General features: G+C 43.2%; 1 protein-coding gene across 2 annotated transcripts in view; it reads left to right on the top strand.

Annotated features, from left to right (window-relative positions):
- Positions 1–12,750, top strand: part of POLDIP3 (DNA polymerase delta interacting protein 3) — a 1,331,876-nt gene that overhangs the window by 701,074 nt on the left and 618,052 nt on the right. For both annotated transcript variants that reach the window (XM_044074576.1, XM_044074567.1), the window contains exon 6: positions 9,259–9,336. In XM_044074576.1, coding sequence (XP_043930511.1) covers positions 9,259–9,336 — 78 coding nt within the window. The remainder of the gene's footprint in view (positions 1–9,258; positions 9,337–12,750) is intronic.

Here is a 12,750-nt window from a genome sequence, read left to right as displayed (position 1 = left end):
CAGTGGCTTTTCATCTGTTCTTGATTTTGCAGAATGGTCTGGTTTCTGTCATATTTTTGTACTGTTGATTTATGCTTATTACTCGGAAAGTGCCTGTTGCTCTGTGTTTTAAGTAGCAATGCTTTAGTGACCATCAGGTAAGCTTGTCTGAGATCATAACATGCAAGTAAGCTTTAATAAGCATACTGTTAAAGAATTGCCAACATTGAAAGCCTTTCTGTTGTTGCCATGCAGAGAATACTTAACTAGATGATGTATAAAGTTGGGTATTGAAATGCATATGACAGGATTACATTATTTTAAGAAGCTCATTACACTTGTTGGAGACTTCCAGTGATCTCTGAGGGCTTTACCCGTAAACTAAACAGAATGCCATTCATGTGTGGTCCATAACCTGTGCAGTAATCCTTTAAGCAATGTATCTTGAGCTTGTTTCTTGTTTGCTTGTCATTTTTTACTTTGATCATGTTTTCCCCATGAAACAATTAGATAGTTGTCAGGCAGCAGGTCTTTTGTTGGATAAGAAACATATTTACAAGTGAGGGCATCACAGAGATTGCTGCTTTCAGCATGTTACTTGGTACTTTAATAAAGCTGAATATAAATTATAATTAGAACTGCAGTGCAAGGAGAAGCGGTTTGAGTTGAGTGCTGCTTATTTTTCGTATACTTGATTTTGACTGGCATTCCAGTAATGTATTTAAAAAGTAATTTATTTTTTCATGCCGCACAACCTTTTTGTTTCCATCTAGATATTAAGTAAGCTGTCATGCAGCCAATGCATTGAAATATTTTTATTCTTTTATACTTCATTTGTCTTGATTGGACTCTCATAATGAGGGTTTGGCACCCAGGGCAGCATATTTAATTAAAGTTAGTTTTTGTGGTTTTGAGCATAGCTCCTCCCCTTTCTAGTTGGCTGCAACCCTTCCCATTGACCCCACCCATTCAGCTATAGGTTCATAGGTTCATAGGCTGGTACTAGGCTATCAGCCCTAGGGCCTATACAAGCCTAGCCATAACAATTCCCTGGCTATTTATTCCCACATTATTTACTTTCCTGGACCCCTGTCTAGCAGGGCGACTGACGTGATCCCTGGGGTGAATTTCCTTTCTCCCATCCAATCGTCAAGGTTCCTCTTGAAGAGGTCCAAAGAGGCACTCTGCTTGACATGTATGGGCAATCTATTCCAGAGTCTGGGGAGTCTCTGGGTCAGGAACCTATCCCTCCAGCATGTTTTGTTTATTGTGATGACAAGGTTTAGATCCCTGGAGCGTGTAGCTCTGAGGGATTGGGATTTCTTTAAGTGTAGCATGTCCAACAGCTCTGGGTTTGACATGGCCTTGTATGTTAAGCAGAGATCGCCTCTGAGTAGACGATATGCGACAGAGTATAGCTGGAGTTTTTTAAGGCGGTCAGCGTAGGGCATCTGCTTTAGGCCTGTGATTCTTTTAGTGAGGTATTTCTGAGGCCTTTCCAGTTGTTGCAGATGTCTTGAGAGGTACATACCAAATGGGTCTTTGTATTCTATAATGGGTCTAATGAGGGATGAGTAGAGTGGGACAATGACCTCCTTTTTTCTGGATGAAAAGCCCTTCGTGATGAGGTGTGCCACATAGAAGGATTTCCTGACTGTTGTGGCGATGTGGTTATCGAAGGTGAGACCACTGTCCACCTGTGTCCCTAAGTCTCTTATCACACTTTCTGTGTTTAGTGTACTGCCATCTATATGGTAATTCATGGATACATGTTTTTTTCCAAAGGGGATAACAATACATTTCTTGGCATTGAGCTTGAGCCCATGGCTCTGGCACCAAGCATCTGTTTCTGTAAGGCCCTTTTGTAGAGTATCCACATCATTTGGGGATTCAATAATGGCTCCCAGTTTGCAGTCCTCTGCAAACTTTGTTAGCCAGAGTCCCTTAGTGTTGACCTGTACTTCAGAGAAGTAGATGCCAAACAAGAGCGGCCCCAGGACTGAACCCTGAGGTACTCCACTTGTCACTTGTCTGGAGCTGGATTTGGAGTCGGCTACTTTTACAGTGTGGGTTCTATCAGTAAGCCATTTAGCAACCCATTGGGTGACATAGGGATTAATGCCCAACTTAGTAAGTTTATCTATGATTCCAGAGTGGGGGATGGTGTCAAAGGTTTTGGAAAGGTCTAGATAGGCTGTGTGGACCACCTTACCCTTGTCCATGGCTATGGTGACTGATTCAAAGAAGTCAATCAGGTTCAGGAGACAAGATCGGCCCTTCACAAACCCAAACTGGGTGGGGTCCAGTGTTTGAAGGTTGCCAATGTCTTTGTTTATAAGTTCCGTGATAATATGCTCCATGGCCTTGCAGATAAGGCTTGTCAGACTGATGGGACGGTAGTTTCCAGGATCCAAGGTGGATCCCCCTTGTGGATTGGGATAACTGTAGCTGTGCGCCACTCAGTGGGCACGAAACCTGAGGTGAGGCAATGATTAAACATGACACTTAGGTGAGATGCCAGTTCATATTGTAGTTCATGTAGTACACAGCCCGGGATGTCATCTGGTCCCATGGTTGCTGTATTCTTGGCTTTAGAGAGTGCATTTTGTACCTGTGTGGCCGTTATTACTGGAATTTGGCAATCTTCCGGTATTGAGATGGGCCATTTAGGGGTGAGAGGGGTGAAGTTGGCACTGAATCGATCTGCCAGGATATTGGCAATATCCTTTGGATCAGTATATTTAATGCCATTCTGTTTTAGCTCAGAGCAGATCTGAGCATTGCCATTTAGATTCTTGACATAGTTATAGAATGCTTTGTGGTTGTCTTTGGAATCTTTGGCAATTTTATTTTCGTAACTAGCTTTGGAGGATTTTATGAGGCATCTCAGTTTCTTACTGAGGCTAGTAAGGGAGTTTTTGCATCCTGGGATTTTCCTCTTTTCTGCAAAAGTTTCTTCCTTTTGTTGTAAAGTTTGTTTATGGCAGGGGACCACCAGATTGGCTTCCTTTTTTGGATGAGAGCATTTTGGTTCTATTTGGGATGGCACGATTCATGCATGAGTGGATGTGCTCGTACAGTGCCTTAGTGTAGGATTCAGCAGTTGAACGTTCAGTTCCGTCTGCATGGGTGTTATGAAGTTTGTCACTTCTGACTTGAGTAGCATGAAATTGGCTTTGGAGAAGTTTTTTATGGTGGTTTCTTTACTGGGGGGTGCGGGTGGGATGTGGATGTTAAGGGTGATTAGCTTATGGTCAGACCTGACTAACGAGGGGGTGACCATAGGTATGGAGCATTGATTTCCCATGTTGGTAATGACCAGGTCTAGGATGTTGGAGCCCCTGGTGGGACTATGGATTAGTTGATCTAGGGCATTGGAATTTATGAATTCCAAGAACCGTTGCGCAAAGATGTTGGGACATGAGTAGTTTTCTCAGTTAATGGCAGGGTAGTTAAAATCACCCAGTATTAGGGTGTTTGGTTCTATCTTAATATTTTCCAGTATGTTTAGAAAGGTGTAGTGAGAATCTTGGGGTATGGTGGGGGATCTGTAGCAAGCTACAATTTGGATTGCAGTCTTACCTAGTGTTAGTTGCACTTGGAGAATTTCAGACACATTGTGTTGGCCAACTAGCCTGGTGGTGTGAATATCCTTGGTGAATATTGACACTCCTCCACCTTTAGTGTTTCGGTCCTGGTTTGGTGGCCGAAAAGTGTGGTAAGAGTTGTAGCCTGGTATTGCAGGGGTGCTCTCTGGAGCCTTGAACCAGGTCTCAGTTACTGCACAGATATCGATGTTCTCCATTTTTAGGAGTGCCTCGAGAGAGTGCATTTTGAGGTTTAGACTTCTATCTCCTGCAGCCCCCCTTTGATTTGAAGTCACCAGCCGCCACTGCTTCTAAGGTGGGCTGTTCTTCCTCTTTCTTCATAGACTTTGTTTGGGACACTACAGCTTTGTATGGGATTTCTTCATTCAGAAGCTGCTGGACATATTTCCAGCCACCTTTGATGTCCTGTGGACTGGTGAGTAGGTTATAGCTGGTACCCCTAATGAATTGTGTCTGATGACTGTCTTCTTTGCGTCTTTGTCTTGCAACCTTATAAAGAGTTTCTTTGTGCCATCTCTAAGTCACTTTCCAGAAACTAATAAAGTGTCTCTCATGCCTTGTTCTTTGCTATTGCGACTGCTGTCTTAGCTTCTTTGTTAGCCAGTCAGTATTCCTTCTAAATCTGATCTGTCTTTTATGTCTCTCAGTTTTTTCCTGTACTCTTTTTTTTTTCTTCTTGGACTTCTGCATTCTACCACCAGGTTTCCATATGTACCTTATTTCCATGCCTTGCTTGGATGTGTATATGTTCTGTAGTCTTAACACATGCTGTTTTGAGACCCTGTCAGTATTCTTTTATTCAGTCTATTTCCTCTTCTTCATGAGGTGCTGCAGCCAACAGTATTTCCTTGAGCACTTGTACTTTCACTTCAGTTGTCTTCCAGGTCTTTAGCCAAGTCTTTGTTGACCTTAGTGCCTTCTCTGACTACTGCTTACAGCTGATTATGTCCATCAGTGGTATATGCTGTGGGCTGACTGTTTCACTGAAGATGACTTTGCAGTCTCTGGTTTTACCTCAGTGTCCTTTCTTTATGAGGAGAAGTCTACCTGAGTTTCATGTTGGCCACTCATGTATGTGATTTTCTGATTGTCTCTCTTGTTGAAGCACGTATTGGCCACCTTCAAGCCATTTGCGAAACGGAATCCTAGAATGAACTCTTCTTCTTTATTCCTGTTGCTTCACTCATGAAGGCCCATGAAGCCATCCTATCTTGTTTTGTCTGTCCTGGTGTAAACTTTCAGGTTCCCCATTATCAACACTAACCAATGTTGTCATAATTTATCTATCATGTTCCGCAACTGCTGCCTGAATGCACACTTTCCATCACAACTCTGCTGTGGTGCATACACTGAAACTGCGAATGCTCCTCTATTTTACCCTAGAATCTTCTTGCTATGAGTCTCTTACTAGTTCTGATGACATCCATCACTGTCTTCTCCTTTATAACAGTTTCTATACCCTTTCCAGTCTGCCTTCCCCCTGAGTAGTGGACTTTGGATCCCAAGCCAAGTAGTTGTCTTGCATTGACCTTCCACCTTGTCTTCTAGGTACACAGTGTATCTTGTCTTTTATTTACCATTATGTCATCCACTTTCAAGCTGTATCCTGTCAGTGAATGTATAGTCAATGTGCAATTCTTAGCTCAAGTATGGCAGGTTCAATATTGTTTTTTTGTCTGACTTTTACTGAACAGAGATATCCCAAGTAACCCAGGCTGGGTAGGTGGACCGTATAACCCAGGGCTGCTGAGCTTTATGGTGAGCATACACTGGCCCTTGGAGGCACATAGACCCATCCCACTGTTGGTATGAATCCCTGTAGTAGGTAAGAGCAGGCCGAGTCCTCAACCAACTTATCAAAGGCAAATACCTCTTGCCTATTTTTGGCAATATTTACACCATCTAGTGGTGAGTCCTGATATCCAGAGAGTACTATGGACCACATATTCCAACTAAAGCAGTTGGTCTGCACAACTGTTCCCTGGCACCACCTGGAGTTTGTGCAGATACCTGTGACTCCATTCAGCTTTGGGTGAGTTTGAGGTGGAAACACTCACCATGTTTTTGGGAGGTGACAGGAGCCCTCACAGAGACATGAAAGGAACATGCAGATTCCACAGATGCATTAGCCAGAGGTCAGGATTGGGTCCTGTACCTTGTACTTCAGAGGCAAAGACATTAACCAATATACCAACCATGTCTTGTCAACATTACCAAATCATGTAGAACTAGTTGTTGCACTGTCAGTAGGCTGCCTTTGACATGGTGTAGAGCTAAGTTACTTTGTACTGCCTTCAGCATGAAGAGTCAAACGAGAGCCAAAAAATTGAGGGGATTATTGAATAAAGTAAGCTCCTGTCCTTAGAGGAGGGACTTCTACTATTACTTAGAGGGGAATCCCTCTCAAAATTGTAGTTATGCATCCCAGAGAAGGGAAGAAAGCAAATGTCCTCCCCTAGAGGCATAAAAGCAGAGAAACATGGGGGTGGGTGGGCTAATTGGGGTAGTAGTATTAGACAAGGACAGACACTTGAGGCCTTAGATACCTGACCAGATACCCCCCCCCCCCCGCAACTGCAGAGAATTGGCTGTGCCTCTTCTAAGTCCAGGAGATTTGCCATTCCACATCTTCAGCTCCAGTTAAAACACTGGTTGTTTTAAAGAACACTCATAGTGAACAACTTGATTTCTGCATTAAAGAAGCATTTAGGGCATGCACTGCCTATTACAGGACAATCACTGAACTACAAAATAGTCTAGAGTTTGTTATTTGGAGGAGAGGTATGTGCTAATACTCAGGACTATTCCTAGTACCATTAAAGAGTGCCAGCGGTGGTCCCATCCTAGGCCTGCTAATTTTAAACAACTATGTTGCAATAATGAAGTTCATTATGTTAATCTTACAAGCTTTACTGACACTGTTACTGAAGAATACCTTCTTTAACTCGGGTACAAAGGATGTACCTGAAAGTCTGAGGTCTCCATAGGAGGTTCCTTCATTTTATTCTTGGTAGGCACCAAAGTAAGGACAAGTTTGCAATTTGGCCCATGCTCTGCAACTAGACTTATTTCTTAAAATGCCATTGTGGTGGAAATCTTTTAGGAGAAAGGTCTTCATGTATTCGCTTATCTGGATGACATGCTGTTGTTGGCCCTACCAAAGGACTCCTTGGTAGCTTACTTGACGTCTGTACACCTGGGGTTGCAGGTCCTAGTGGAGCTGCTCATAAATGTGGAGAAGTTCTCTACATTTACCTGACATGATCACTGTCATGTAGATGAAGTAAGACATTCTGCAATTTCTGTCATTCCTGACCACACAGAAGGCCCAGGAGATAATGTCTTTGCAAAAGTGAAGATATATCAAAGTCCAAGCTTGGGGTCTCTCGCATGTTCTGAGCTTAACAGCAGCGGCAATAGTCGTAGTATCTTTCATATACTTGAGAATGTGTGTGTTGCAGTGGTCAGACGGTGTCTATTGCTATGGATTCTTCATGCAGTCACAGATAATCATCTTGTTTGTCCATATGCTACAAGACACTGGGACAATGGGCATCCCACACCATTCCCCCTTTGGTAAATCATGTCATGCAACTATAACAGCTGCAGGTGCCTAGGACATAAGCTTTAGAGGATCACCATGACACATTCCTCAGCTCCTTAAAGAACATGGCTCCCACTGAAAAAGGTGCTGTGAGCAAACCATTTAGAATTTGAGGTAGTACTTCTTACCACAAAGGCTGTGAATTAGGAGCTGGGGCCTAAGCATCCTCTAATTCATTCCACCAATCAAATCATCCTTTGGGTGTGGTAGTGGGTCATAGATAAGGTTGTCGCTCTTAGCCGTACATTTCCTGAGGTAGGTCAACATGTTGATGGTAGCTAAGCAACTCCTTTAACCCTCCCCTTGTGCTGAAGATCTAGCAGTATTGGCAGAGAGAGTCATCAAGGAGTGAGACACTTTAGAGATGTTCTTGTTTGCCATATGGAGCAAAGGGGTCATCCCTTTCCTGCACATTGCGACAAGATGGGAGAGGGTTAACATTAGATGTTTCTTTTCTGTTGTAGCAAGGGAGGTTCCTATTACAGATTCCCACCATTCCATCTGATTCCATGCCTGATTGCGGTGGTCAGAGAAGAAAGACCAAAGCTCATTTCTGTTGCCCCTTGGTAGATGGGAAAGATGTAGTTTCTGTTTTTTAGGTCCCTAGTAGTACAGTGAATCCTCCTGATACAAGTCAGAGAATGTGGTGGTAGCCAACCCCACAATAGTGCAATTGAAGCTTATAGACTTTTCCACTTCCTTTTTTTTCTAAAAGGAAGAGGTTCTTCTTACAGTAGGAGAGGTATCATGTACCACTCTAGTGAGTTAGCACTCAGGTTATTCTAATGTACTTCAAACATGCCCATCATGACCCTGTGGAGGTCTAGACTGCGATCCATACCAGCATGTATAGCAGCCCTTTGACGGAGGTTCTACACTTCATTTCTCATTTGCATTTGAAGAATCCCAAATTTCCACGATTGACTAGCTTCCCATTCACATTTGGGCATGATTTTCAACAGCTTTGTAAATAAACCTCTTAGAATATACTTGTCTTGCTTGACCATTAGCTGTGATTGCAGAATCTTGGAGCTTTATTCTTTATTTGTAGGGAACTGTAATTCATTTTTCAGAGGATTATACACTCTCTCTTATGGCCAGTCTGTGCCTTCTCCCCAATTTGATGACAGAGCTGTCTTTAAACTAATTAATTTGCTGTCCCCTCTTTTTTCTACTGGCAGAAACTAGAGAGGAAAACCCTCTGCACCCTGGGAGGGAGGACTTGGGAGGTTTACCAAATCCTTGGTATGTAGATTGCCAGCTGCATTAAGGTGATTTAGCTCTAGTTTGAAAATACAGTGCACCTACCAAAAGTGGGTGCACCTTGGGGTGACTGTTTCCACTGTTTGCTTCAGAAATGTCTCCATTGTAAATGTCTGTGCTCCTTCCATTTGGTTATTAGCTGACATCTAGATCATGATTCTAGGACTCGGGCCTCCTTTGGCACTTTGTTGCTTCAGGACTTTAGTGTTGTGCCTGTACCCTTTGGCTGTCTTCTGTCTCTTCTCTTTAAGGATATTTTGATACTGTAAGGGATGCTTCCCAGTCATGCAGCTACCAAAGATAGCTCATTCTTCTACCAGATGCATTGGACTACATTTCATTAACATGTAAGGGAGTGTTTTTAAGAGCTAGTCTCCAGTTAATCTGTTCAGCAGTCTTGGAGTTCCTTGTTAATCAAGCAGTTATATCTTTATGTATCATTGTGCACTGTGATTTTTTTTCATTTCTTTTTCTCCTACTGACACTACTTGCTTGCTGGCTAACAGTATACCGGTAGAAGATATGCTTGCCTTTAGGCATAGGAACATTAGAGAAAAATAACTAAACTAAGGTAAGAAAATAATTCACAGCTGTACACCCACAGTGGAGGATTCTCTAATACCTACATTAATATAGTAAATGCATATGTTTTCCTTGCAGCAGTTTTTTATACATTTTATGATGATGATTTGTCATCTGTCTTTATAGTGTCAGCCATTGTTCTGCTTATGTTCCAGTATTGTTGGTTTGCAGAGTAAATAATGTTAATATGAAGTCTAACTATTTTTTCTGTTTTCATTTCAGCCAGTATTAAGTCCATTAGAAGGTACAAAGATGACCATAAATAATCTTCATCCCAGAGTCACAGAGGAGGATATTATTGTAAGTTGCCTTTTGTGTTAACTGCATTCTTTAGCGCAATGATTTTGTTAGGAATTTCAGTTTCTTACACGCCCATTCACAGGTGACTCTTACATTCCAGTTGAGGGGAGACTTTAGTTGTGGGTGAATACATAGCTTTTTCATTACGATTTTATGAACCATGGCAGTTAACAAGAACTACATTTTGTTCTTTTTGTAGTTATTTTGAGTACGTAAAGTTCAAAAATTAGGACCAGAACAACTGCTCTTGGCAATTTTTGAAATTTGGAGGGTATCTTGCCAGGGCCCCATACAGGTTTGTTTTGGCCTTCAGCAAGTTTTCTTGTAATAACTGTTTTTGATAGCATTTTCCTTGCATTACATTGGGCAAAGTTATTCTATACCTCTCTTCATTATTTTCATTTTTTGTGAAGGTACTGTCTTTGCATTTCATTAAAAGTAAACTTTTGCACTAGTTGTTGGATTCTGTTTATTTTTAAAGTAACATTGATGAGTAATTCTCAAAAGAAAGTGAAAGAAATTGAAAAAAAGTGTTAATGCAGAAAATCTGGTATTGTGAGCCAGTTACAATTAGGAAGCGCGAACACTCACTTGAGCAAATGTTTTTCCGTGCTGTAAAAAAGTGAATGCTCATGTGAGTCAACATTCTTCCTAATGAAGTTTCTGCCAGCAGTCTTTTGAATGGGATAGCAGTACAGTGGAGTAAGGCAATCAGGTTCATAGGTTGATACTAGGCTATCTGCCCTAGGGCATTTATAAGCCTAGCCAGAGTGTGTTTGGCTTTCGCCACCCTTTTAGATTAGTTGACTGTGCCTCTGTATAGTAGGTCACAGAAGACAGCCCTTTTAAGGTTAGTTTACTGTGCCTCTGTCTGGTAGGGACACAGAAGAGATCCCAGGGGTAAACCTACAATCTCCCATCCACTCGTCAAGATTTCTCTTGAAGAGGGTCATTGAGGGGCTCTGCCTAACATGGATTGGGATTTTGTTCCAGAGTGAGGGGAGCCTCTGGGATATTAATCTGTCCCTCCAGCATGTCCTATTTATTTCTGTGCTGAGGTTTAAGTCCCTGGAGCGTGTAGCTCTAAGGGATTTGGATTTCCTGAGGTGGAGCATGTCCATTAATTCTGGTTTGGACATGGCTTTATACGTCAGGCACTGATCGCCTCTGAGTAGGCGGTAAGCAACTGAGTAGAGCTGGAGTTTCTTTAGCCTAACTGCGTAGGGCATCTGTTTGAGTCCCTTGATCCTCTTGGTGAGGTACTTTTGGGGTCTTTCCAGTTGCTGCAGGTGTCGGGTAAGGTACATCCCAAATGGGGCATTGTATTCAATTATGGGCCTGATGAGTGATGAGTAGAGGGGCACAATGACCTCTCTTGATCTAGATGTGAACCCTTTCGTGATAAGGTGGGCTATATAGAAGGTCTTTCCAACCACTTTAGCAATGTGATTGTCAAAGGAGAGATTGCTGTCTACTTGGGTCCCCAAATCCCTAATTACTTCTTCTGTACTTAATGGCTTACCGTCTGTGTGGTAATTTGTGGGCACTTTGTTTTTCCCAAAGGGGATGACTGTGCCCTTTTTGGCATTTAGCTTTAGGCCATGGCTCTGGCACCAGTTATCCGTCTCTGTGAGACCCTTTTGGAGGATGCTTGTGTCAGTCGGCGAGTCGATTATGGCACCCAGTTTGCAGTCATCTGCGAACTTGGTCAGCCATAGTCCTCCCGTGTTGGCCTGTACCTCAGAGAAATATATACCGTACAAGAGAGGTCCCAGGACTGAGCCTTGTGGGACGCCACTTGTAACTGGTTTAGAGTCTGACATGGCACCTGCAATTCTGACCATGTGGGTTCTATCCCTGAGCCAGTTTGCAACCCATCTTGTGACATAGGGGTTGATATTTAAGCTGGTGAGCTTATTTATGATGCCCGAGTGGGGTATTGTGTCGAAGGCTTTTGCGAGGTCCAGGTAGGCTGTGTGGACTACCTTCCCTTCATCTATGGCCTTGGTGACTGTTTCAAAGAAGTCGACCAGGTTCAAGAGGTAAGTTCTGCCCTTAACAAAGCCGAATTGGGTAGGATCCAGTGTTTGGAGGTTCCCAATGTCTTTGTTTATGAGTTCCATGATGATACGCTCCATAGCTTTGCAGACCAGGCTAGTCAGGCTTATAGGGCGATAGTTTCCAGGGTCCGTTGTGGCGCCACCTTTGTGGAGTGGGACCACTGTTGCTGTACGCCATTCCTTGGGTACATATCCTGTAGTAAGGCTGAGATTGAACAGTGACTTTATGTGAGGATTTAGTTCTTCTTGGCGCTCATGTAAGACGCAGCCCGGGACAACGTCCAGTCCCATTGATGCTGTGTTTTTTGCTTTGGAGAGGGCAGCTCTCACCTGTGCATCTGTGATGTCAGAGAGGCTACACTCTGTTGGGATAGACATTTGCTCTTTTGGGGGGGAAGGGGGGGGGGGGAGAAGTTTGCACTGAATCTGTCTGCCAGGATGTTGGCAATGTCTGTGGGTTCAGTGTATTTTTTGTCATTTTGCACTAACTCAGGGCATATCTGGGAGTTGCCACCCAGGTTCCTGACATAACTAAAGAAGGCCTTGTGATTATCTTTAGCATCTTGTGCAATTTTTCTTTCGAAGCTGGCCTTAGATAATTTTATGAGGGATCGTAATTTCTTGCTAGTATTGATCAGAGATGCCTTCCCTTTTTGGGATTTTGCTCTATCATGTAGTAGCTTCCTCCTTCTGTTTTATAGCTTATTTATGGCTGGGGTCCACCAGACAGGTCTCCTGCCTTTGGAGGAGTGAGTCCTGGTTTTATTTGGGATAGCATGATCCATGCATTCCTGTAGGTGTCCATAGAATGCTTTTGTAAAGGATTCTGTGGTTTGGGCCGTGTATTCCACTGGCCCCGGGGGCTTTGAAGGATTCCACCTTGGTTTTGAGAAGTGTGAAGTTTGCTTTTGAGAAGTTCTTCACCGTGGTTTCCTTGGCTGGGGGTGGGGACGGGATATGGATGTCCAGTGAGAGTAATTTATGGTCAGATCTTACCAATGAGGGGTATACCTCTGGTATGGAGCATAGAGTCCCCATGTTGGTGATGATCAGGTCCAATATGTTTTCCCCTCTTGTGGGAGTGGTGACCAGTTGTTCCATAGCATTTGAGTTTATAAATTCTAGGAACCATTGGGCGAGGGTGTTTGGGCTTGAGTAGTGCTCCCAGTTTATATTTGGGTAGTTATAGTCACCCAATATGATGGCGTTTGGAGAGTCCTTCATATTCTCCAGTGTTCTCAGGAAAGCTGAGTGGGGTTCCTGAGTTTGGGAGGGTAGTCTGTAGCAGGCTACAGACTGAAAGGCAGTTTTGCCCACTGTTAGTTGCACAATGGATGGTCTCCGATGCTTCGTG

The sequence above is a fragment of the Protopterus annectens genome, chromosome 1.part1 (assembly GCF_019279795.1).
Source record: "Protopterus annectens isolate FY-2018-M chromosome 1.part1, PAN1.0, whole genome shotgun sequence".
Classification (NCBI taxonomy): Eukaryota; Metazoa; Chordata; order Ceratodontiformes; family Protopteridae; genus Protopterus; species Protopterus annectens.
Note: the sequence above shows the minus strand (reverse complement) of the source record. Positions and strands in the feature narration are given on the sequence as shown.